Raw genomic sequence first — 27,399 nt, 5'->3', positions numbered from 1 at the left:
TCAGTTACTCTGAAAACAACAGTCAACTATGCCTCTTCCTGGGGCAAAGTGAGACATACTTTTATCCTTTGAAGATCTTAGCAGCAACTGTGTGTAACACAATGTTCACTGCCAACTGGTACTAAATATGTGATCATGGGAAATGAACTTTGGAAGTTTCTTCCATGTTCATACTGAAAACCCAACAGTTCTATGATTCCAAGGGGGAAATTTTTACTTTCCAGTCCCTATAGAAGACAAAGCATTGCCACAGCATCACTGCATATGTACATATATCTGTTCTTCTTGGTACCGTAGGGCAGATACCAACATACATCAACTCAAGTAGTCATGAATAGGGGTAAAATTTAAGGGCAGTATAAAATTAACAAGGATAGACATACTCTGGTGAATCTTACAGAAGAAGTACAGAAGATCTTAAGCTTAGTCTTATCTGTTCTCTGTGCACCTCTGAAGAGGGTATGGATCCCTGAAACAGTAAAAAAAATAATGTGCTTGCTCAGCTACCTTGGATCACAGCCCAACAGTCAATCTATCGATTAAAAATAAATAAATAAATAAAAATCAGTGTTGCTTTAAAGGAATAAACACTAATAAAAATCGTTCTTGTTTGGTTCCATCATCATACATTAGAAACATTACTTACATAGCTGAAATACCATGCATTTTTAATGTAACCAACAGTTACAGCCTGTTAACTTATATTTCATATTTTTTACGGTCTGTTTTGCTGAATTATCCCATAGTCCACAAATAATATTCTTGGTAAAGGAATCGACTGATATGTAGCAAATACTTCATACTTATGATGGAATATTTTCACATGCCTTCATATTCTCTACTATATCACAATTAACACTTACTAAAAATCAAGAGAAAATGTGGACAGGTACAGCACCTTGGTAATTAGCATCACCCCGTGTGCAAAACAGTCCACAAGAATGCAAGATACTGTATATTATGCGAAGAGATTGCAAAGAACATCTATTATGACTAGCACCTTGACTTTAAATATTGGATACTGTCTATATAAAATAGACTAAATTGTCTTGACATCAGTGCTATTATGGTTGTTACAGGAATCTATCTGGACCTAAGTTTATTTTTCAGTTCCGTATGCTGCCCAGTCTGTCTTTTACTACTCTGAACGGACATTTAAGTGTTGATTTTTTTTTTTTTTTTACACCATGACCCTTACTAATGAAATACAGTGCAATTTTTGGATCATAGCATAAGTCTGAATTGTGCAAAGGAAAGTCTCACAGATAAATAAACACTATTAAATAAAGGAGAATTCAGCTACTGGCCGAATTCAGATATGTATAATTGCAAGCAGTTTTCTTTGGACAATTATACCTAATGCCAAAAAGATACTTTCAAGCAATAACCTTGCCCAATAACCTAACCCCAGTCATCTCAATAAGTTCAATAAATAAACTAATTCTAGCTTGAAAGTAGGTCACGTTGAAAGTAATGCCTCCTATTTATTTCTGTGGAAACTATAACTGATACAAAGATCAAAATAAGACCCTATGATAGATCATATCCTCAGCTGCAGAGCACTATTTTTCAATGTAGTCACCCATCATTAACTATGCATTTTCACTGTTGATGAACAAGAGCCTGCATGCAGTGCTCGTATAAATCTGCGTGGCCATCCAGAAAGTGACTTGTCTTTCATGTGACTGTCACCACTGCTGAAATGTACCATCCACCACCTCACTGTGCTCACTTCCACTGTTTGGTATCCATAAATATTCTGCAAGCATCAATGAATGTCAGTAGGTGCCATTTTCTCCTCATGGAAGAAATCAGTGACATACCTTTGCTTCATCCACTCTTCCATGTCACATGCCATTTTGTCAGAGCGCCCCTCGACTGCCATCTGTCACACAGCAACAAAATGTAATGGAATATTGGTGAGAAGGTTCCACCTCTACTGCCATAACACCATACCATCCACCTCTGGCGTTGTGGGCCAACATAATAAAATAGAAGGTATTACTTCTGGATATTAATTTGTCAACTTAGGGGAACTATTTTGGAAAAAGAAGGAATACAGGTGAAGAAAAAAAAGAAGGATTTATGAGATGTCTTCCAGGTATATAAGCAAACGTCTTCATGTCCTGGATGCCTCCTGTATGTAAAGCTTTTTTTTCCATACAAAAACTTCAACATCTTAATTAAAAACAAGTATGTTGAAAAACTAAGGAAGAGGCATTTCCTAATACTGCATGATAAAAAGCCAGCTAAAAGTATAATGAGATAAGGAATACAGCCTAATTGGTGATAAAATGTCAATATTCCAATAGATGCATACCAGCAGTCCATTAGATTTAATTAGGCTCTCTCAGCAAGCAATAAATCATGCAAAAGACAAACTGGAAATGAAATCAGCTAACTGATATGAAACACTCATGGGCTGGTTTACCAAAACTAATCTCTGGACAAATTAAGGGCCAGCATAGACATGTTAAGCTGAGGATTTGAAAAAAAGACCAATGTCTAATATTAGTACAAGATTAAGAGATTACACATGAAGATCTAAAGGCACCGTTGATCTGCTCAGGTTTTAATTATGATCTCATTTATTGATATTGTAAATAAGTGTTAGGAAAGATTTGAATGAAGTGAAGCACTAGACTGGAAAACCAGGCTGCTTACGCACAACCAGGTTCTAGAAACTGTTAATAATTAGTGTGCAGCAAGAAGATGCTGCAGCCTCATCCTGTGTTCAGAAGGGATCAATATGCCTGCCTCTGTACACACTAGATTAAAACCTACAGTTCACGGGGCATGAAAGGAAAATGAAATGCAAATGACTCAGAGGCCTCATTTGCAGAATTAGGGCAGAAGAGTAGGAAGTGCAACATGAACTGATTGAACACATAAAAAACAAGAAAGCAGAGGGTATGCAACTATGAAATAATAAAAATACTCTTTCTTGGATTTTACTAAACAATATAAATCAAATAGGACATAACACATCTATTTAAATTAAAATTACTTTTAGATTGAGATCAAGGATGGGATTTTATGTTTCTGTGACTCTTTATGAAAAGATGTCTGAAGAAGATGTGACATTTTAAAAAGCTTTCAAAAGGGACATAAGGAAGAAAAAGAAGTGGAGGTTTTGTGCTAATATTTTGTGGAAGCCAAAGCATGACAGGAGTAAGAGAATGTAAGAAAACACACTTTCAGACCAAATATGAAAACATCAATTTTAAACTTTTTTCCCAAATTTATCTAAATAGTTGAGTATCTACTTTATTTAAAACGTATCTGAGGAAAATGGGATAGAAGTGACACAGAGTTCAATTTCCCACAAGTTAGAGATGCTCTAGTCATGTGCAAAGCACAGTAGATTCATTTATTCAAAAGTGATGCTCTGACAGTTTGCATTAAGTAGTGAGACAGGCATTCAGTCTGCACAGTATGAATAGGATGGGACTGGTAGGAGAGATTTTTTTGTTTGTTTCTTTTATTTTGACATCCTGGTAAAATTCTATATTCTTTTAAATTTCTGGCCCTAATCTACCCTCTGGGAAATTATGGAGAGGAGGAAAGAGAGAGGAAGTTAGAAATAAAGTTTGACAAATGTTATCTGCATATAATTATTACTTTGAGCTTGCTTTCTTTTAACTATATATTAATATTCTATGAAATTATCTCAGTGGTAAAAACGCTAACTGGAACGGTGATTTGCAGTGAATAATGGAGAACAGCAGCATAAAATAAGCTTTCAATTTGTAATCCTGTAAACTCTCAATTTGTGTCTCTCTGTGGGAGATTGCCTTAATGTAGTATCAAAAATATTTAAAATTGAAAGTTAATAACCCATCTGTCAGCCCAGTAAAGATAAGCTGAATATTGGCCTTTTTAATAGTTGTGCTTGACATCTGCATAAAATTGATTAAGGAAGAGAAATTCTGTACTTTGCTTTTAAAATAATTACCTAATCTTCTTCTATATCCCGCACCTCTCCCTGTCAAACAGCACTGTGATTTCCTCTGTAATATGGCTTCTATTGAGAGGTCATATTTTCAGCTTGGAAAAAGGTCCTAGGGAGTTCAGTATAGATCTGGATTGGGTATCCTGTACCCTCTGAGTATCCCATTGAACAGAGTTCTTGGCTCCACGTTTACAAAATATTTGCCCTGTCCACTTACAAGAAAAGTCTCCTATGGATGCTACTTTTCCATTTGTGCTTCATTTCTTCACATAGCAAATGGCTTAATTCAAATCCAGGTGTCAATAACACAAGGCTCACTAAGTCTACAACAATATTGTGAGAATAAAAGTAGTGCTTAATATAATGTGCTGCAGTCAGGAGTATGGATTTATTAAACGCTTTTCACTCCAATAACAACCATTTGCTCTGTAAAGCTTGGGCCAGTCCATGTTACAGACAGATAATATGTTACAGCAATAAATATCTATGGCATATTTTCAGTGCTATACCTTATCACCAGGGTACTGCTAACAAGGATCAAATATATCATTTCTGGCATGAGATGAGCTTCATCAGCAGTAGCTTGGAGATGTGCTCCACTTCACCATGCAGACCTGTCCTATGGGAGGAAAAGGATATTCGAGTGCTGGTATACCTCAAGCAGCTCATTCTTCATTTTGTTCTTCATTACTGATTTGGAGATAGTCTTTATATTTTCCACTTGTAGAAATTGAAGCCTCTCCATACAACGTTTTATATACATTACTATTGTAATCAGTAAGCTGTGAATCTACATGAGAAAATTAACTAAACGATAATATTTTAGTATTGTGTGGTTTCTGAAAGACTGGACCTTGTCATCTGTCACTTTCTTATAAATAAGGACTGTAAAACTTCCATTTTTTCACTAAGTTTCCTGTTAAAGTCTGTGTTTTTCCTGGAGGATAAAGATAATGAAAAAGTAGAACTCTACATGTAAGTTTACTTGCTCAATTTTTTTCATGGTTACATTCATGAATGTAACATAGAGGCTAGAGCTCAGCCTTCTGAAAGTATTAAAGCACTTCGCTACTCAAATTATTGAATAAAACAAATCTGAGAAAATTCTTTAGTTAGAATTTGTACACCAGGGCTGCTGCAACTTCCTTAGACTTATTTAGAATACATATAAATATAGACCATTTCTGGTAGTAGCTTGAAAATCTAATTGGTTTGATTATTAAATTTGAGTTCAGTAAAGAGTAATTTGCTGATTTGACCTTGCTCTTATAGAGTGCTTAATATTTGCTCCGTTAAAAACTATATACAGTAGCCTAGGTTTAGTGATGTGTTGTAAGCGTTCTATCAAATCTTACTAATGCTATCACATTTTGTGAAACAATAATTTAACTTTGAAGGAACAAGAAGATATTAAACTCCCACATAAATCAGCCTTTGTTTGTCACAAAGACCCTGTTCTCAAGGAAGTTACAGAACAAGAATTAAGTATGATCTGATGCTTGCGAACCACCCTGAAAAATAGTTAAATAAATTATTAGCTACAAATTATTTACACTGTGGGAGTTGAAAATTTAAGGGAGAATTTGGCATTTAAATCCTATTTATGTACATGGATGAAAATAATAGAAACAAACAGCACCATTCAATCTGACCAATACACAACAGAGTAACCAAGATGAGAAGGCACATTGGCAGTGTTTACTGAAAATTGCTCATATATTTCTGTTGATACATATACTGTGTCTTTTCATAACCACTGAAAATTATCCCAGGAGAAAACTTATCTGGTATTTTCTGAAACTAAGTCCGTATTCAAGCAATGAACACCACATACTGCCCAAATCAGCTGCAGAGGTATCTCTAAAGTATTTTCTGGTAATGGAAGAAAAGAAATTTAGGCTGTGAAAGCTAGATAGAGGATTGAAAGTAAGGTATGCCCATATGGTCCAGAACTATTTCTCTAAGCCTTAGAAGTTAGCTTCATAATACAGACTCAGCAAGGCTGGATGAAACGTACAGAATCACTGAGGTGAGAAGGTGACTCTTCTATTCCAAGCCCCTGCTCAAAGCAGGTCAACGAGGTTGTCCAGGGCTCTGTCCTGGAACAAAACTTCACAGTCTCTCATGGCAACCAGTGCCAGCATTCATCCACCAAAGCTGAAAGGTGGTGTTTTTTTTGTTTTTGTTTTTTGTTTTAATTATTTTTTATTTTTTAATGTTTAAATGGAATTCCTTTTACTTCAAGTTCTGCTAATTGCCCTTGTCCTGTCACTGGGCACCACTGAGAGGGATCTTGTTCCATTTTCTTTACTCTCTCCCACCAGGCATTTATGCACATCAATAAAATTCCCCCTGAGACTTTTCCTTCCTAAGTTAAACCCTCCTAGCTCCCTCCACCTCTTCCTAAATGACAGATGCTGTAAGCTTTTAATTATCTTTGAGGCTAGACCTGCTCCTGAACACATCCATGTCTTTTTTGTGCTGGGGACTGCAGCACAGAACTCAGAATTCCAGACATCCCACCAGTTTTGAGTAGCTGAGCCATGTTCAGGATGTATCATAGTTGTTTATGGAGATAGCATGAAAGAATTTTGCTACCTGGGGTTGTTCCTAAATCTCTCGATTTTACAGGTGACCGTAGGTGGTTGACAGGAGACTAAAACCCATGTTTAACAAAGGAAAGTGAAGAAAGAATCAATAATAGCTTTTACTATTAATTCCTGCTCTGCTGTTTTAAGCAGTTCATTTTCACCTAACTGATTACAAAATAGAAAGTTGAAAAAAAATGCATAGTAGTACTTCTACTTTATCAGAATTCTGTATCACACGGGAAGAAATTCTTAGTGGTAATTATGTAATTATGGAAAACTTGTATCAAACTATCAAACTATTATACCATTTCTAATGGACATTCCTGCTAAATACAAAAATGAGAAATAGAAGTGCATGTGTGTAGCATTACTACTTTCAAAATATTAAGTATGTCTCCAAATCTGCATGCATCCATTAGAAATGTGAGATTCAGGAAACAGTTCAAAGTATCCCTGTTTCAGGTATCTTTTTTTCCTATTTATGATACTTAGGTGTCACTGCTTTTACAGTATCACAAGTGTACTGTAAGGAAAAGTGTTTTATTTAATAATAGAGAAAAATGAGCAATAAGCCTCTATTTAGAAAGCAGAAAATAAGTGTCTGTTGGAAATATTTTAAGTGTCATATATGACAGTTCATTTCTTTTACTCATCAACTGTTCATCCAGATAATATGAATGAGTATGTTCTAATAAACTAAATTTAACACCTATAAATATTCACAAGGAAAATGCTTTTCCTTCAGGGGATATATTCATTAGTTCTACCTAACTAGTATCAGCATCCAGCTAAATTCCATGATGAGAAATTGATATTATCTATTCATCGTGTAAGGTTAGTAATTTGTGACTGGATACTGTTGTGGGTTATTTTAGATATGAGGCAACGATTTCCCAGTAGTCATCCTTCTAAATGAATCTGAAGAACTCTGAAGGTTAGGACTTTCTAATGTTCTGAAGGTTTTAAAGCTGAAAGAGATTTTTAATAGAAACAGGGTACAGGAAGCCTGAAGGGGGTTTTAGGGTAGGCTGAAGTACGCTTCAAACCATGACTTCAAAGATATTTGTACAAGGTACAGAGTAACATTTTTAAATCTTTGAGGTTTTCTTTTTATATTTTCAAATTTTTAAACAGTTTGAATCACAACTATATATGACTAAAAAAGGTTGATAGTTTTACCCTTTGATGATAAATCATTACAGACTGGGGATACATTTATTTGATCCGTTCATCAAATATACAATTTGGATTTCTCATGTATTTTAAATAAATGAAAAAAAAACTATGAAAACCATGTAGTCTAGCACACACGCTCATTTATATACAGGTATAGGTAGTTTTTTCCAGGTGTAATAAACTGACTTCTGCAAAGAAAGTTAGAAATAGAAGGGGCAAAAAGGTTAATTAGAAAACAGTTTTAGAAATATTTAGAAAGTACTTTCTTGAAGAAAGAAGGCTAATTATAGAGTATCTTCCAGTATACAGAACTTAGTCTGGTGACCACAGACTGAAGCAGTCACAGGAATTGGGCACCAAAACTTTGACTTTTAGAACCCCAAAATGTTGTCAACAACTAGTGCAGAATAAACACCACCATATGAGCACTCTCCTGGCTAAATGAGTGTTTATTTCCTCTTTTCTAGTTATCTACAGACAGGCTGACTGGCTCATTATTAACTCAGCTGTGTGGAAAAATACAGTACAAAGTACCAAAACATATTAAAGGACCAGTATATATTCACAAATGAAGAACTGGCTGGAGAGAGGGAGCAACAATCCAGACTGAAAAGAGTAAACCAACCAAACAACCAATAACAAATCAGAGTAGAGCTTGGATTGGATTATATTCATAATTCTTAAGTTATTCTGAAACCTCTTTAGAATTTATCATCTGTAAAGTAGGCAAAAACCTATCAGTATCCCAGTATTTAAGGAGCTGGCTAAACTTGAACAACATACAGTAAGTAGACCTCCAGCAAAGTCAAAGCTCTATAAGTTACTAGATTTAGGAATACAATATTAGACATTGCTTTTCAATGTGCTGCATAACTTTGTCAATTTTCTCATGTGAAGCCTAGATGTAAAAGAGAAAACCACTGCACTACACTTGACACCTGTGTAGTGAGACAAAACCAGGTGGGAAACAGTAGCCTTAGAGGAAAGCATGTCTAAAACAATGAGCTTTGGTGAGATGGAACAAGTTTCTGGCAAAAAAAGCCTCAGTATATATTGCAAAGCCAACTACTGTGCAGAATTTGGATAAGAGCTAATTAGAAAATGGGCACATTCCATTTGCAGGTTATGCTGGAACAGGGAACACCTGCAATAGAGATGTGCAGACAAGGGCTCCCTAGCGCACACATCACAAAACAGTCACCACCACTTGCTCATAAATGACTTCCAAAAATCTGCATTTTTTACCTGTGCAATTTTCAGTAACAAAATACATGTTAGTAAATATTAAGTGTTTCTTCATAAAGGATGAAGAAAAATTCTGACTGATCATCAGCAGTTTTATTTCATAAGATTTATGAGTACTCTTGAAGAAAATATCATTTTTAGATAAAATCTGTCTTTATCTAAGGGAACCAGAATCAATTTTAGAATACTAATTACAGGGCAGGAGATCCAAATCAAGACACCCAATCAAAATCAGGAAAGTAATAGGAGCAGATGGCCTGAAATGAGAATTCTTTCAGACAGTTCAAAATCTCTTAATCCTTAAAATGGGGAAAATAAAAAAAAGCAAAACAACAACAAAAAAAGGCAGTTTCTAAAAGTATTTGGCATAAAATTTGTATTTTTAATGTGACAATTACTTATCATAAGTTTTTTTTATGTAGTCTCCAGCGTAGGCTGTAGTGTATTTTCTAGACCATCTTTGTTAAATTGAGAGAATATTTTACCTGAAACATTTCTGAAGGATGAGGATTAACAGTATTTCACTGTACTAGAAATCTAATTCAGAGAGGCTTTGTTACAATTGTATTTTATTTTTTTTGTAAGATTTTCTGTTATTTGATCTCAACCTCTTCTATTTACCAATGTCATATTGAAATAGAAAAATATCAGGAAGTCAAGATGTATTCATAAAAGACTGGAAAATCTACACAGTGGCTGACATAGGCAAAAAAATAGAGCAGCTGTTATGAAACACAGCTGTAAGTCTGAAAAAAGTAACTGATCTCTAGTATCATAGAACAAAATCATGATACATATATATTTTTAAAGCTACATGAGCTCCAGAATCATGGCCTAAAGGCTTTTGAGCTCTTCAGTCCCTACCATTCGGTTCTTGTTCCACAAGCTTTCAAGAAAGCTTTAGGTGAATTCAAGATTTTCTCAGGGTTTGAAGTTAGTGATAGCAAATCTGTCATGAATGAACTCCAATTTTCAAGTCCTATTTATGCAAGCCAAATAAAGAAAGCAGTAATTCACTGCTTCCTCAGCTAGGAACTGCCCTATAAAGTGCATATAATTTCTTAAAACAAATAGCAGTGGTGTGGTAATTACTATTCAGACAAGTAGGTGACCATTCCAGGTGATCAGAGGGTTTAAGTGCCTAAAAATCTGAATTGAATCTATGAGCTCAGTTGCACATCCCTGCAGGAGTACATCTAGCAGGATAAGAGTAGATAGAATTAAATCTGACCACTATTGATTGACAGGATTAGGGTGGAAATGAATGCCTGGCAGAGATGATTAATTTGTTAATAGAGCTATTTCCTTAAAAATATATTTATGAAATAAAGGAAGTCCTCCAGATTGGTACAATCACCTTACTCCACTCCTTAACAGATAGGAAGCTTCATTACTGGACTCAGAAGTTGATTTCTCTGACCTTATTTTGTAGGGAACAATCCAGGTAATATAACCTGTGTGTTGACAGCATTAGTTATGAAGCTGATCTTCACTCCAGTTGAAGTCTTGCCTGCTCTTTGATCACACTAAGCAAGGTTGAATTTATTTTACCTGAAGGTGTACGCTGTAAAACTTAAAAGAGTAAGTGCTACAAAGAAGCAGCGGAAGCATCCATAATTTAAATGACAGCATGTTTTATACAGAGGGATGTCAAGGAATATAACAAAGCTGTGGAGTAAATGGAACAGAATTTAAGGATTCTAGTGTGCAGTTGGTAAATCTAAATGAGAAGGTCTAAAATTGCTAAGTAAAATAAAGGGTATTGGAAATTCAAATAGTTGAAAATGTAAAATAATGTTTGTTATTGCCTAGCACACTTCTAGTACTACACAATATAAAATAATTGCCAATTAGGAGAAATTAGTTATTAACATTTTAAAGAAGAAAATTGAAAGACAGAAACTAGAACAAAGAAAAGACTTAGAATATGAGGCGGACAGCAAAAGACTAATTCAGTTATCGGTAGAGGTTCTCTCTCTCGTTCAAGTTATGCTGATGAAAACATGTCAGGGTCTTACACACCTCAAGTGGCCTGGCATGGGTGTTAGCCAGGAGATACTGTATGAAGACATCATTCAAGCGAAAATGGAATGACTTGCATTCATTTATTCAGTTTTCTAGTGCAATACTATGCAACATTAACTCAGGCATTTTATTTGTTTATGGTAAATAAACCAAGTTCCTTTTTCTCTCTCCAATGCATGCACATGCACATAGCAGTCCTAAAAATATGTTGGACTATAGATATCAGAATACTGCAAAATTATTTATCTAAAAATAAAACTTTATGCTCTAATTACCAGCAAGCTCACAAGAGATGAAATTACAGTAAGGAAAGTAAGAAGAGCCCCTTAAATGAATGAAGCAGCGTAGATATCCCAGAGATATCTGCCATCTGTACTCATATCCCTGACATGTCCTCATTTGCTTGGCAGTATCTCATTAAGATGAATGGACCACTTCACAAGTCTTTGGAGAGTTTCTGAAAGGGCAAGGAGACATGAAAGAGGAATGATAGTATTTACCTTCTGTACCGTTTAATGGTATTTACTGGCATGGTGATCGGGTACTTTACATTTTAAAGAAAAACAACAAAAAGAATGACTGTCATTCTTAGAGATATTTTACTGTACTTGCCAAGCTTTCCCACCCACTACTGAGAATTCTGTTCTATTTTGTTTCTTTTAATTAACTAGCTTCCTCTATGTTTCTAACTCTAAGATGTAGTAAAAGCTGAACTATGTAAAGTTAGTATTAATATCTGTAACCCTCAAATATAGCTTTATGACAGGTAGGTGCAACATAAATACCTTCAGTACATATAGGTTTAATTGAAAGATCAGTAAAGCAGTACACTTTTGGTACAAATTTACCTAAGGCACCTTCTCCAGCTGATCTGAAAGTTATTCATTTATCTTCAGTATTCACCCTGACTGAAATGCAAGCAATACCTAAAGCAGCAGGATAAACCTATTACACTACCTTAATGAAAATTTAAGCCCACTTATTAAAAAGAAATGGTGGCAAGTAGAAAGAAGTGGTAGTAGGTGAAGTTCTGGTACAGCTCTAATAATGTCAGTGTAGCATTCTGGGAAGCTACAAGCAATTAGCAAATTTCAAGTCAATCTTCTGTTCAGAAAAAGCTCAGATAGTAACCTCCACCCACCACACTTTCTGACAGGATCCAGCCAAACTCCCTCTCCTCTGAACCAAATTCTCTCATGATGAAGTCAAAATTCTATGAATTTGTGCCAAGGAAGGTAGTGCAACATTGGAGTATGTGGCTCAGAGAAGCCTTGAAACCCCTTCTCTTACAGTTTTCCAGACTTAATTGGACAAAAACACATCTGACTTTTAAGAGGCTGGTGATGCCCTGCTTCAGGCAGAAGACAGAGAAATGAGGTTCTTTCCAACCAGTATTTCTAAGATTTCATGAGCATTATGAACTTAGATAGGTGGAGTTGGAAGCCTTAAGTCAAACACTAGAACTGTATTTGAATTGGAATTCAGATGGCTTAGAGCATTTGAATTGCCTTCACTCTGGTGTGCTCTGGGATATGGATTCGTTTCCAATTGGTTTTTCGAAGTATGTCATCAGTAAAGCTTTAGCCTTAAGGTACCTCTCAGTGAATTTGGGAACACGAGATCTGAATTCTTCTATTTTTAAAACCATTCCCAGTGCCATAGGGTGATATAGGTGATAATGGACTAATTTTTTCCTGAACTGGAATTTCTTGTATCTGTATTTTAAAAGTCAATAGATACATAACACTGCAGTCAAATCCTCAGCTGATGATGTAACACTCCCAATTTATGGAACACTTAAAACTTCACACTGTATTAAATTTGCATAAAGACAATTATTTATATGGTTTTTTTATAGATAGATAGATAATTGAATAAATTAGCTGGAATTTATCTATGTGTGATGAACATATATGATTTTCTGAATTTCCAGTCTCTTTTGCTCTGGAGAATCAAGCCCTTTGCACTGCAACATTTTGCAGAACACATCAGAAACATGTATGAATATAGAAAATGCAGAACATGTATATAATATTTTCATAGATTGCCTTAGCAAATACTTAAGAGATAAAAAAATTAATTGAAGCATTTTCAGTTAAGTGGTTGTAATATTTAAATTTCCTGCAATGTGTCTAATATGTTGTGAAGTTACAAGTTTCCTAGAATTCAATTCAAAAAGAGAGGATGTCTAGAATTACGCTAAGTATGTGACGATTAACAATATTCTGATGTTAAATCATTCCTGTAAACAAATTATAAACTTACTTTTAGGGAAAGATTGATTACACAAGCAAATTCCCAACTAAATCTATTCAAAAGATCACTTTTTTTCTTATAACCTAGGAAGGTGTGCAAAAACATTACCCTGAAATCTAAAAGCCTGTATTACACCAGTTTTATAAATGCAAATTCACTCTAAGTGGACAAAAATTCCAACAAAACATTTTACATATTTTATCTGTATGATTAACTGTTAGAAAAGAGAAAATAGAATGCTTGTAAGCAACTGAATAAATAAACATCCAGGCTTCATGAAAAAGAATCATACATCTATGGACATTAATTCTATAATTAACATTTGTGACAGTAGCAATGTTGAGTAGCTGGAGGACACTATTTACTAAAAGAGTGATTTTAATAATTCTCAGATAAAGGAAGTAAATTTGGGAGTATCTCTTCTCAGCTTTTAAAAATTCTAGAGGTATGAGCAGCTCATGTGAAGACATTAAGCTTGCTTTTTTTCTATGTTGATGTTAGTTCTGCAGTTATACTTAGCATAACAGTTTTGATTAAACATTTTATATAATTGTAAGCTTCCTGAGGGGACTTAGAATGGAGCCATCAGGTGCTAGGGTTGCTTTCCAGATGGCAAGAGATTTGCTCAGCTTTACACTCGTCTTCCCACTGATGATACTAAACCACTGTGGAATTCATTTGCAAGTAATTCTGGGAACCATCAGGTTGAATTTCAAAGAATTTTAAATATAATCAAGTCCGCTTTTAAACCAAAGCAGATGAGTTGCAGTGCCTGGTTTTTTAAACAATTTCCAGGTTCTCCCTTGAGTAATTTTTAAAACTGCATCTACATGCATTACACTTAAAAAAACAAACAAACAAAACAAAACACTATTGCTGGAGTTAAGGTTGCAGGTGAACTGAAATGGTCACCTACAGTTAATCCTTTCCTATCTAAATTTTAAGTGAAGCTAAATAGATACTATAATCAACATTGCCTTGAAGTGGATACATATAGTAAGTGAATCAAGAGAAGGCAGCACATAATCAAATTCATTTGGGCTACCATCACATCTGGCTTAATTCAGACCTAATTTAGCATAGAAAGTTAACTTCTGCAAGAGAAAACTAGGAAAGGCTTAATCTCCTCTGCAGATGTAGCATTCAAAGCTTCATTCCCAAAATTCTCCTTGATGACTAAAGATTACTAAACTTAATAGGCACTATTATTTTGACTTGAGATCCTATAGACTACTGCTACACACAAACCTGATCCAATCTAAGTCTACTGTCTGTTTAGCTTAAATTTGACATTCTTTGACTTCAGGACCCTAAGACTTCATTATCTGGATTTTAGGCTCAACATGCAGCAAGAGAACAGCCCTTTATCCCTCCATGATCAATAATTATCCACTATTTACTGATAATGAAGGAAGGTGAAAGAACAAATACTCATATCAAATTTAAGTTGACTTGATGCTTATGGTAAAAACTATCAAGGGAATAGTGTAACTTTGAATGGACTTTCCTGGAGTGTTAGTAGACTTGAGCTTTCAGCCAAAGAGTCACCAAAATATATAACTCATTACTCTCTCTGAAACAGCTAAGGAACTTAACAGTGGGTGGTCATGTGATAAATTAACAACAGCAGTCTAATGTCAGGCTGTCTTACCAATGCGTTTCAAGGCCAAGCAACTCTTCCAACTCTTTTTTCAGGTCTCAGCTATTCTAACCCCACCTCCCTTTGCGTAAGCAGAATAGAGAGCCAGGCCCTGGAGATTCTTAACAAAATAATAGTATGAACACAAATTGTTTCATTATGAGAAAAGACCTCTGCTTTCTTATCACTGCAGTTCATAGATGTTACCAACAACTGACAGGAGAAGCAAATGTTAAAATACTATTTCATGACGGGATTTTTTGAATCAAAATATTAAGTAATGTTAAATACAGAGTAAAGGTCAGATTAATCTGATCTCGATAGATAAGAATGAGGAACAGCAACTCTTTAAAGTTCCTAACATCTCAGGAAAAAAAAAAATTAAAAAGAAAGGTCAACAAAGGATTGAGTCAATTTGCTGATGAGTAACACTTTAATGAAAAATAAATCTTATGTTCCATCAGATGATTAAAATGTCATGCCTGAACTATATTACTTTCCACATTTGTAGTAACAGTTCTAGCAACATAATTGAGAATTAAAAGAACTGTCTTTCATCTCAAATATATAATATTATTTGAGAAGTATAGGAAATTTTAAACAGTAATGCATAGGTTTACAGAGTTTTTTCATTAAAATAATCCTTAGAAACTAATGCAGTAATAATAGGAAAACCCTTATAAGGTTAAAATATACATAGCCAAAAGGATATAGCTTTAATTAAAATTTAACTTTGAACTCTGTTTTGAACTCACTATGACAGGCAGTTAAATGTATTGGTATACAGCATGGATATTTTTTGTTTGCTTAGTGCTAAACTCTTAGTTTTAAGATTTTGATTTATTTATTTTCAAATTTAAAAATACTAGTCCCATGTTTGGATTGAATGATGTCTTCAAGACATAAGCACCAATTTTAGCCCACTGTTCCTTGTTTTAATAACTATAAAATAGAAAGCATCAACTTAGTCTGACGTGGCAGGAAATAACCCAGCAGACAGAACTACAAAACTATTTTATGCCACCTTGGATCCTGGTACACATAGAAAAGTAAGAATCCATTCAGGGGGTGACTATTTGAATAATAGAGCAGCCCCTTTTCTTCAGTTCTTATTAGAGAAGTTTTTATTCAACAGAAGAGTTATAAAAAGCATAGAGCTCTTTCTGACTTTAAGGAAGTCTTCAGGAACATAAGCAAGCAGGATGCTGCACCTTTGCAAGTTATGAGTTTGCTTGTGATCCAGCTAATTTCAGTTTATGAAATTTATTTTCCCTTTTCTACTTCAGTTCCATGACAAAAAAAACCTTTCTTGCTGTAAACAGAACTGCCAATAATTATCTCATCCTGCCTAGAAAGTGCTGTGTAGTTATGTAGTATCCAGAAGTTAGGAAAGTTAGATTTTAATCTAATAACTATTGATACTTCATTTAATCTTTGAGGACTTTTAATCTGTCAATAATGATTTAGAAAATGTAAATGCAACCACTCTCTACTCCTTTTAAAAACTTATAAGTCAAAGGCAATTTAAAAAAAAATCATTTAAAACTCCATTAGTGAGAGAATCCACAGAGTTTGAAAGGACCTTTAAAGGCCATCTAGTTCAACTCCCCTACAGTGAACAGGGACATCCACAGTTTGATCAAGTTGCCCAGGGTCTGATCCAGCCTGACATTGAAAGTCTCCAGGAAACACATCTCTGGACAGCCTCCTCCAGTGCCTCACCACCCTCATTGTAAAAGACTTTTTCCGTACAACCAACCTAAATCTATCCTCTTTAAGCTTGAAGCCTTTTCCTCTTGTTCTATCACACCAGAATCTGCTAAAGAGTCTGTTCCCTTTCCTGAAGCTCCCTTTTAGATACTGAAAGTCCACTATCAAGTCACCTTGCAGCCTTCTCTTCTCCAGGCTGAACAGCCTCAGCTCTTTCAGCATATCCTTGTAGGACAGGTGTTCCATCCCTGAGATCATTTCTGCAGCCCTTCTCTGGATGCGTTCCAACAGGTCCACATCTATCCTGCACTGACAACTCCACATGTGGACTAAGTACTACATGTGCGGCCTCACCAGCACAGAGTAGAGGGGCAGGATCATCTCCCTTGCCCTACTGGCCCCACTTCTTCTGCTGTAGCCCAGGATATGGTTGCCTTTTTGGGCTGTGAGGGCACATTATTGGCTCATATCCAGTTTGCCATTCACCATTAACCCCAGGTCTTTTTTGGCAGGGCTGTACTCAATCCTTTCATTCCCCAACTTGCATTGGTAATGAGGGTTGCCTCAACCCATATGCAAGATCTTGCATTTGGAATTGTTGAACCTCATGAGGTTCACTTGAGCCCACTGCTCTAGTCTGTCTGGGTCCCTCTGGTGTATTGACCATACCCGCACAGCTTGGTGTCATCAGCAAGCTTGCTGAGGGTGCGCTCAACCCCTCTGTGAATGTCATTGATGAAGATACTAAAGAGCATGGGTCCCAACACCGACCCCTGTGGGACACCACTTGACGCTGATCTCCATCCAAACATTGAGTCATTGATCACCACTCTCTGGTCTCAATGCAGGAGCTGGTTCTTAGTCTGTTGAACAGTCCATCCATCCATCAAATCCTTTTCTCTCCAATTTGGAGAGAAGGATGTCACTGGGTACCACGTCAAAGGTTTTACAGTCAAAGTCCAGATATGTGAAGCAGTAGCTCTTCCCTTGTGTATTGATACAGTAACATCATTAAAGGCCACTGGGTTGATCAGGCAGGATTTGCCCTTGGTGAAGCCATATTAGTTCTCCTCTATCACCTCTCTGTCTTTCATGTGCCTTAACATAGCTTCCAGGAGAATCTGCTCCATATTTCCCAGCACAGAGGCGAGCGACAGGTTGGTAGCTCCCAGGGTCATCCTTTTTACCATTCTTAAAAAGGGGAGAGTTGTTGCCTTTTTCATGTCACCAAGGACTCCACCTGATTGCCATGACTTTTCAGGTATTGTTGTCAGTGTCTTGGCAACTACATCAGCCAATTCCCTCAGGACTCTGGGATACAGCTTGTTGAGACCCATACACTTGTGGATGTTCAGGTTCATCAGGTTTGTGACCATCTGTGCTCCACTTACAGTGGGAGGGACATTGCTTCCCCAATCTCCTCCTACCAAACCAAACATCTGGGGGCTGTATGATGAGCAGTGATCAGAGAAGACTGAGGTATAAAAGTTATTAAGTACCTCAGCCTTTTCCTTGTCTCATTACCAGCTTGCCTGTGTTACTCACTAGAGGGAGTACACCCTCCTTGACTTTCCTTTTTTTGTTGAATTCTTCACATGCAAATATTTTAGAACCTATACATTATATATTTCCTTATATTCAAGTTTTATCCCAGCCAACACTTGTCAGAAGTGTTGAAAACAGATCATTTTAGGCTGTCTCAGGGCAATCTTTATATTTTTATGGATTTCTGTTTTATCATTCTTCCTGAAATGCTGTAAGGTAGCACAGTAAAAGCTTGCCCATTCTTATATGGATAACCCAATAAATATTTGGAGAGGTTTGGGGCCATATGAAATGCCAAGATAGTATGAAGAGAATAAAATTATTTGTAGCTATATGATACTACTACACTGATGTCAAGAAACAGCTTTGCCATGCTACCCTGTTAACAGTACTAATTTAAAAAACAAATAACTAAAAATTGATGAATTATAGACACTTATGTCTACTTCAGATGTTTCTGAATTTTCATTCCAGCCAATTTTTTTCTAACAAGTTTTAGAATATGTTCTCTACCACTGAGTCAGAAAAAATAACTATTGCCTACAGTGAGATTAAATTGAAAAGTCCCGTGAAGAAATTGTTAAAGGCATGAATAATTTCATAGCTAAGAATGATTCCTCCTTTTTTAAGAACTGTGATCAGTCTGAGCCCAGGGCAGCCTGATTGACTTGCTAGTCATTTCAGGTAATCAGAAAATCTGTAGGGAAAGATGTACTGATAATGAATCCATTCTAATGCTTTTTCTTTTAATGCAGGCCTGAATTGTCCATTGCTTTCAGATGCTTCAGGAGACAAACATGAATGTTTCAAATAAAAATGCAGGAGGTTCTTAAAAATTTACATTACATATATATTTCAAAGAGCAATTATAGGTCAGATGGCCCTTGGCTTCTCTGAAGCTACAAAGAGCTGCAGAAAGGAATAAATCCTCCTCATCCTCTCTGGTAAGAACAGCAGTTCCAATTCTAAATAACACAGCAGGGCTTTCTGCATTTTTGCTTTCAGACAAGTCTCTGGACTGTTTGGACAGTCCTTGGGAAAGGCAGAAGGAGGTGAATTTTCTGATCTCTTTTAGTAGATGTTGCTTGAGGTGCACATGATCTGAACACCATGCCTTTGGGAGGTCAGTGAAGGATAAGGATTTTTCTGAAGGACTCAAGAAAAGACAAGGAAGTACTCTGGCAAGCTGAGATTGCTAATATACTGTTTCATGTATCAGTCAAGTGTAAATAGACCTGACCCTCCCAGATGTTCCCATGTAAATGAACCCGGGAGAAAGTAAATCTTCAGACACTCTAAAAAAAGAGAAAGAAAATTTGGAAGTTAAGGAAATGGACAATTTTTTAGTTTCCTGACTATAATCAATGTGAAATAAAGGCTCACTCATCATTTGTAAAACAGTGACAAACATTAGTGTAGTCATTACCCTCAAGGCAAATGAGATTATTCAGATTAACAATGAAAACCTCCCAGTAAATACAGGGTTGTCATTTTCAGGACAGAAACCTGCCTACACAAAATATTAATCTGAAGTCCACTGAATTTGGCAGTAGGGTGCTTTTTTTTTTTTCCCCTCCTCCCCTGAATGGACTCTATCTATAGTCTCCTTACCTCAAAGGTAACTGTGTGCAAACTTTTACCTTGAAGAGAAAGACTTTAAGGATAAATGAGAAAAATATATCAGTGTATGTAATGCTAGTAGTGCAAATAACTTTTGGATTGTCTCTTAGGGCAATGTTTTCATTAACAGTCACAGAGCATCTGACAACTATGGTGAAATAAATATTTAGGAAGAATGAATGAAAAGGGGCAGAAAACAGAATGAGACAATATAATGGTTTTAAGAAGTACTTAAAAAATGAACAAATCCTATGTATAAGTTGAAAGATATCCATTCCCACCCCCCCCATACTAACTTTACATAGTGAATAACAGGTACAAGTAATCTGAATTTGATACAAGTTTTTGATCAGCTAATCTAGAAAATATTGATGCCACAAGAATTTTTGTGAACAAATGAGAAGTTTATGCATATGACAAAATGTTATTTTCTTATGATTATAAATCACAACAGTGTAGCTTTAACAGTTGTTTAACAAAGTATTTTAAACTTCATTTAGGTATCACACCATGACTACTCCCTATGCCACCCAGAGTTCTGTGTATCCCTACATAGCAATGTTTAGCCATTTTTCATTTATTAAGATTTATAGGGAAACTTAGCACTGCCCTTTTATACTCAGTGCACTTATTTGTCCAGAGAACAATCTACTTTAGCTGATCCCCAGCCATATTTTTTAGCATGTATTCCCCTCTAGCAATGTGCTGGGCAGATTTTCACTGTCAGTTAGGTTGACAATATACCACAAAATATATATATATATATATACAACATCATCGTTGATTGATGACAACAAGAAAATTGAAAGCTCTGATGCATTCTCAAAAAAGAGTTGGAGTAATGAAGTTGTAAATCTTACTAACTGCTAGGTAGTTCTTGCTATAACCACTAAGATTTGTAGTTCAGCAGACTAAACCTGCATGCAACTGTGGTGAACTGGAACTGCAGAGCCCATCTTTTCCTTTCTAAGTGTTAAGAACAGCAGTTTTATTTTAACCTTTCTAACATCCTTATACTCTAACACTATTATATTTCTGAGATCAAAACGTGGAAAAAAATTTCACTAACAGTATCAAATCAGTTATTAAAACTGAAGCTGTTTTTATTGTCTTGGCCTCAGATACTTGCTAAGCTTATGAACTTCCCTTAATTGTGCCTGAAGATTATAAATGTGACACTAATGTGCAATTCAGCTACTAATATGCTTTATCTAATGACATTTAAATTTAATATTTTGTACAGATTTTTTTTCCAAAAATTCAGGTTAATTTTTTATTTTCCACAATAAAGAAATATTAGTTTTACATTCCAATTAATAACAACCATAGCAGGCAGTTTCCAGCTGAATATTTCCCTCTCTGCCAAAGTGCTTATATGTCCTATGGCATACGGCTCCATTCCAATAATGGTACAAGTTGGGTTATCAAGAGCTGTGACTGAAACTATGAAGACAGGGAAATATAAAGACATTTGCTCATCTTGTATTTCTTGTTATTTCCTTTATACATTCCCTCTCTTCCACCCTAGGTAATAATCATAAGCTTCTCAGCCATCCTGAGACCACAAAAGCTAGTCAGCAGGTATTACTATAGTATCTCAGGAGACGCTGTACCCAGAAACACAATCTGTGCATTTACCCAAGGGACCAACACTGCTCACTACAAAATGCTTCTTACCCACATCTGCCATAGCACGAAGTTATAATCAGAAAACCTCCCATGAGCTCTTGTCCCACATCTCAGAGAATACTGTACAAAATATGCCTGATCTTAAAATTATTCATGTAAGTAAGCACAGTGCCATTCTTCTGCCTAAACAGAATTTTGGAAATTCTCCCCAGATTACCACCTTTTTTCCCCTTACTCATGACACATCTTGTAGTCCTATCTTGATCCATTTTTCTTGAACAACATCTTACGTGGATTAAAAGTTTAATAATGTTTTGATACAAAAGACCATTTGCATAATTACAACTGAAAGACATTGAGCTAATATTAAATACGGAATCGTAATACGCTCTATATGTTAAATACAGTTAAACTTTTACAGAGCATCTGTAAATGTTTCCTTACATTCTCTCCGAGTTTGCTTCGGTGAGATCTTGTTTCATCCCTCTAAATTATGATAGCTGTCAGCAATTATTTGCTGCAGATGAGGTGTAGGAAAACCCTAAGCACTTCTGAATGAGCAGGATAAATAGAAGGGAGGGGAGATCATCTGATCTTTGAAGATCCTTTCCAACTGATGCCTGTATGGCCACTACAACTGACTCAATAATAAGCCACTCCAGTAACAAATAGCAATGGCTCTGAACTTCACAATTCAGCTCGGGTTATATTGGAAATTCTACAGCAGAGAAGTAGACAGATCCTGAGACAAAGAGAACAATTGAAATTGTTTATCAGACTAGTAAGTGCAATGTTTAAAATAAAAAAACAACTTTAGAATGTTTTCTGACCTCAGTTATAACAGTATCTAGTGCAACTTCTCTAATTCATTACTGCGTCATTTCTTTCTACAAGGTTCTAGACTAGTTATGAAATAAATCTTCCACTGTGCATTAAATAAAAAACAAACATCATTGTTCCCATTAATTTCTAGTTCATCTATTTACCTTCCTACCAAAATTGGTTTAAACAAAGCGTAATCATTCATACATTTTGACAAGTAATTGACATCCATTTTTATATCAATCAGTACAGTCTTTTAGACTCTGGGATGTTAACATATCTACACATCAACAATCAGAAGAAAATGCTAGTTTCTAGACCTGGTTGCTCATGTAACTAATGCTTTACCTATCATATGTTCCACTGGAGACAATGATCAACCACAGCAGCAATCCGCAGACTTAGCCAATCCAACTCAAATAAAGAGTTCACACTGTAACACAAGACTGTTAAGAAACTATGATAATTATCTGTTCCCAGTGTGCTGTGTTCACTGAACAGTGTCTGTCATCTGCTGTTTCCTGGCTTATTTGAGGATTTCTCCTATCTCTCCCCTACTTGCAAGAAGAACATAGAAAAACATGAAACAGTATCAGATATGTACCAGTAATGCATATCAAACCATGTCCCAGCAGCAGCATCCCAACTGCAGAATTTCTCAGTGTAAGCCAAATATTTTGTTGTTACAAATTAAATAAATGAGATATGAAATTTGTAATCTTGTTATATTTGCTATCATTATTAACATTGTTACCCGCTAATTCCTTTTGCTTTATTTTTTTCCTAAAATGAAAGATTCTACTGTATAATGCATGAAAATAGATAAATGCCCTGCATCTTTTGCTTGTCCATTATGCTAATATTTTATTATTTAAATCTCCAAAGGCTTGCTATGAGTGGACAGAAGATGGAGCTGATGACTACAGCAATATGTAATCATGGCTGCTTTTATTCTTTTTAGTGGATGGAAAACTTCCAGAAGTAATATATTTTTACACCGAACTGGAACTGAATGCTTTTTCCCTTTGCAGAGAAGATTTATTTCTCAGAAAGGTGCAACAAAAGACATAGGAGCATTCATCCAGCATTGCTAAATGTTGCCTGTGAGGATGTGAACTTTTTTGACTTTGCAGAAAGTCAGCAATGATGGAGACATTCAGGGCTTTGATGCTAAAACTGACCTTTGATAATTAGCTAGAAGAAAGAAAAAAAAGCAATCTATTACATGCATGAATAACCTTATCTTAATTGCCAGCAAATGAAATCAGTCTTTTTTCAATGCCTCAGACTTCATTCACCTTAAAAACTTATATTTGTGGTTCTTGCAGGGAATTGAAGCTCGAGAGACAGCTAAGGTGACCAGAGCCAAATGGATCCATTCTGAGAAAGGCAAGGACTGAAAAAGAGTAAAGGCTTTGATCTGAACCCTAGCTCATGTGAGAGGACACATATAATGAAGCCTCATTACAAAGTTCTACTTTACGGAATCTTGCAGTAAATTGCTGCCAAAAAAAAAAAGAAAAAGAAACTATGCCTAACTCAGGTAACAATGTGATGGTTGGCACTGTGCCAGTTCATGATTTTTGGTTATTTTCATAGGACTGTGTCTAATAGCTTTTCAGTAGATTTTCTGGATTGCCATTTTTTCTTTTTTCAGTTTTATATTTCACTTCCAAATTTTTTATAGGGAACTTCTCTCTCTCAGTACAAATCCCAAGATCTGTTTTCACATGCACACAGGTCTTTCTGAAACCCAAGCATCACAGAAGCCACATGAATGCAAATAATACCAAATAAGTTTCAGTCAGCAAAATTCCACAGCAGAGTTCACTGTTTCAGCATGTGTTAGCTGCTATTGGCCTTCTGGATAAACACTAAACCACATTTCTTGCCTGCCCCTCTAAGAGGTGGAGGCGAGAAAAAGAGGAGAGAAAAATAAGGAGAAGCAGATGCCTGCCACTAGAACTTGCCCTCCTGTTGAATTTGAACAAACACTCCAGTAATTCCACACAATTTTGACAAGGTTTTCAACAGTCAGCCAGCAGTTGATATCACACACAGCTCATCACACTGTGAAAAAGAAGGCAAGGAAGAGCTGAAAGCTACAGAATTGTAGATTCCTGAAAGGTTAACTACCAGACTCTGGCTTTGGAAACAAGGGAAAGTACCTCTGAATTATTATAACTTATTTTTTAAAATACAAGTTAGTGAAGAGTTTTAATTCTCTGTAATTCTGCAGAAAGAGACATATGGACAAACATAACTCCTAATCAGTCCTGACAGTCTGAACATGTCTCTGTCTCTCTCTAAAAGCATATTTACTCCTATTTTGGCTTATAAAACTGTTATGGAATCTTTAATTATTCTTCATACAGTCTCCATACACAGTTGAGTTACTTAGTATATTTTAAAAGGTAGAGTTACTCAATTGTGAGAACTGCTAGGTTCTGCCTTTTCTGTGAGACTAGGCACAAGGAACAAAGGCGCACTAGTCTAAAGAGACAAAATAGCAACAAATCTGGTGAAGGATTTGGAGCATAAGTCTTATAACAGTCTGGAGTTGAGAAAGATCAGGGAAGACCTTGCTCTCTACAATTGCTTGAAAGGATGTTATGGCAAGCGGGGTGCTGGACTCTTCTGAATAGCAATAGGACAAGAGGAAATGGCCTTAAGTAACACCATGGGAGGTTCCGGTTGGATATTAGGAAAAATTTCTTCTCAGAGCAGCAGTGCATTGGAAGACGTAGAGTCACTGTCCCTGGAGACATTTAAGGAAAGGATAGATGTCTACTTAACCATGTCCCTAAGTATTACAATACTGGTGGTAGGTGGACATTTGGACTTTTCCAACCTTAATGATTCTGTGATATTTTAAAATAAATAATATTGATTCTGATCATCTGAAATCAAAAGGCATAACCATCATAACATCAACTTTAATATCTTGAGAGAAAGAAGGAAATAAGATTTGTCTTTTACTTTCATCTTATTAAGGTACACCTTTCATGCTTTTCCTCGTAATCCAGAAACATCCAGTACTCATTTCAAAATATAATTAAAATGCTTGAATTCTAAGTAACAAGATGAATCTAGCAGCTTGATTTTGATTTTCAGAGAAAGAAGACTGTAACGTGCAGGAAAGCACAGCAATAACAGCAGACTAGCAAAATCCTAGACTGCAGTGAGGACTTGTTCAAATGCAACAGTCCTAAGGACAGAAATGAAAGAAGCTTCTTACCTTCAGAAGGCCTCAGATACATAGGGATCTCCATAAAAATACCTTTCTCTCCACTACCAACCCTTAAATGAAGTCTGGGAAGGGGTAGATTCTGACTCCACCCCTTCTGGTCACTCAGGTGCACTGTATGCACCTGTGCTCCCTGAGTTGGCCCTGCCTTGCCATCAGGTGCTCAATCACTGCTTCAAGCATCTTCCACTACAAAGGCTGAGATGTGGCAGGATGCTCTTGGTAAATCACAGGACTTGTCATAAAATCTGGGCTGGGCAAAATGTTACACTATTTCCTTTTTTTTTCTTTTTTTCTTTTTTTAATAACAAGTTGCACATTTCTGAATGCATATTAAAGACATAGTCTTACAAACAGATATCAAAATATTTCATGAAAGTAACCAAAACCAGTACGACTACTTTACAGGTGGAAAAACTGAGGCTCAAGGGATTGAAACACTCTGAGAAAATGAGCATCTAGCAACACTGTCATATTAAAGTTATATCTCAAAAATTCCATAGAAGTATTCCTTTCCCAATATTGTCTTAAAATAGGCATCTCTATGCTTATGGATTTTAGTCATAGATGATAAATTGACCAACTTAAATGAAAGCCAACTTGTTATTACATGCAGCATCTTGCAATTTGCCCATAAATTTTTCTATAAATCTTGTCTTAGTGCATAGTAAAACTGCTTGATAAGAACCATTTTCTGCAAGCCTCAGTTCTAATCCAAATGTGAAAACCTGTTCAGAATGTCTTTCTGATTACATAAGGCTTTCAGGACTTAAATTAGAGTAAAAATATACCCCTCAAAATCCTAATTGCTTTGACTCTGTGCCTTTCACACCAATGAATTAAGTAAGGGCAAAGTACAAAAAGAAAAGGGAAAAGCAGGAAGGATGATTTCAATGTAATGATTTGGTTCATCATTTACTTGTCACTAAGGTATGGTGAAACGTTAAATCATTGGAAGACCCAGCCGTAGCACAGCTGTTGGTAGTCCAGCAGTGCGATACACTAAGATCTCCTCAGTAACATTACTTTGTCTTTGCTGTACGCAATGGGAAAAAACAAGGGGTGGTGTATGCTTAAACTGAATTCATCAAGTAGAATAGTTTTTCAGTACTTAGTTTAAGTACTTCGCAATCAGCATAAAAATGTCATGATGCAATCCTCAGAAGACCCATGTTCAGGCTTAAATTTAATGCTAGAAGTTTATAACATGCATAAATCTTTGTGATTATGTTTAAGTTAACCATTTAATCCTTGTGATATAAAATAATGTGCCTCTATGTAAAATATTGTATTAGTCTAATTATTTTTGGAATACATTTTTTTTGTTCTGTTTGGAAGCTCACATGGGTGAAGAAGTATTTCCAAACATGAACACTTAACACAGAAAAAGTTGAACATGAGAATATTTAGAATCTTCAGAATTACAGCTGAAGGTTTACAAATCTCAGTGATTTGGGCATATAAAATAATTTTGCTGATTATTTCCAGGTTACAAGTATGGCCTAGCTATGATCTGTCATGTAGGACAGGAAGGTAAGTTCTGAAAGAGAAAAAAAGAGAACACACTTGAATGGAAGCTTGGCCCTCAAAAACAAAGTACCAAAAAAAGAAAAACAATAACCAGCTTACGCTTTTCAAGGCTCAACTATATTTTAGAAAGACAATATTCACAAGCAGCTTCCATTCATGGAGTATATTTCTAATTTCCTGCTGCTGACTCACAGCAATTACGCTAAGAGACACACACCAGACAAAAAGACTTGCAGAAAACTCACCGTTGGCAGATTAGCTTATTCACAATGGTGAATTCAGCTCTAGGGGTAAGAAATGAGGTGCCATGAAAACCTGCAAAGGGACAGTTTTCATATGCTTTGATTTGAAAAAGGAAAGAGATGCATACAAGAGCTATGCAGACAATAGTGTGCTTTTAGTGGCAGTAGAC

At 35.8% G+C, this 27,399-nt stretch overlaps 1 protein-coding gene across 2 annotated transcripts in view; it reads right to left on the bottom strand.

Moving 5' to 3' along the window:
• KCTD8 (potassium channel tetramerization domain containing 8) overlaps window positions 1-27,399 on the bottom strand; it is an 84,919-nt gene that overhangs the window by 19,617 nt on the left and 37,903 nt on the right. Inside the window, exon 2 of one of the 2 annotated variants that reach the window (XM_040699340.2) lies at window positions 27,233-27,302. The exons of the other annotated variant lie outside the window; for it this stretch is intronic. Within the exon in view, the coding sequence (XP_040555274.1) occupies window positions 27,233-27,302 (70 nt within the window). The remainder of the gene's footprint in view (window positions 1-27,232; window positions 27,303-27,399) is intronic. 2 annotated transcript variants of the gene reach the window in all.

Source organism: Gallus gallus, chromosome 4 (genome assembly GCF_016699485.2).
Source record: "Gallus gallus isolate bGalGal1 chromosome 4, bGalGal1.mat.broiler.GRCg7b, whole genome shotgun sequence".
Classification (NCBI taxonomy): Eukaryota; Metazoa; Chordata; class Aves; order Galliformes; family Phasianidae; genus Gallus; species Gallus gallus.
Note: the sequence above shows the minus strand (reverse complement) of the source record. Positions and strands in the feature narration are given on the sequence as shown.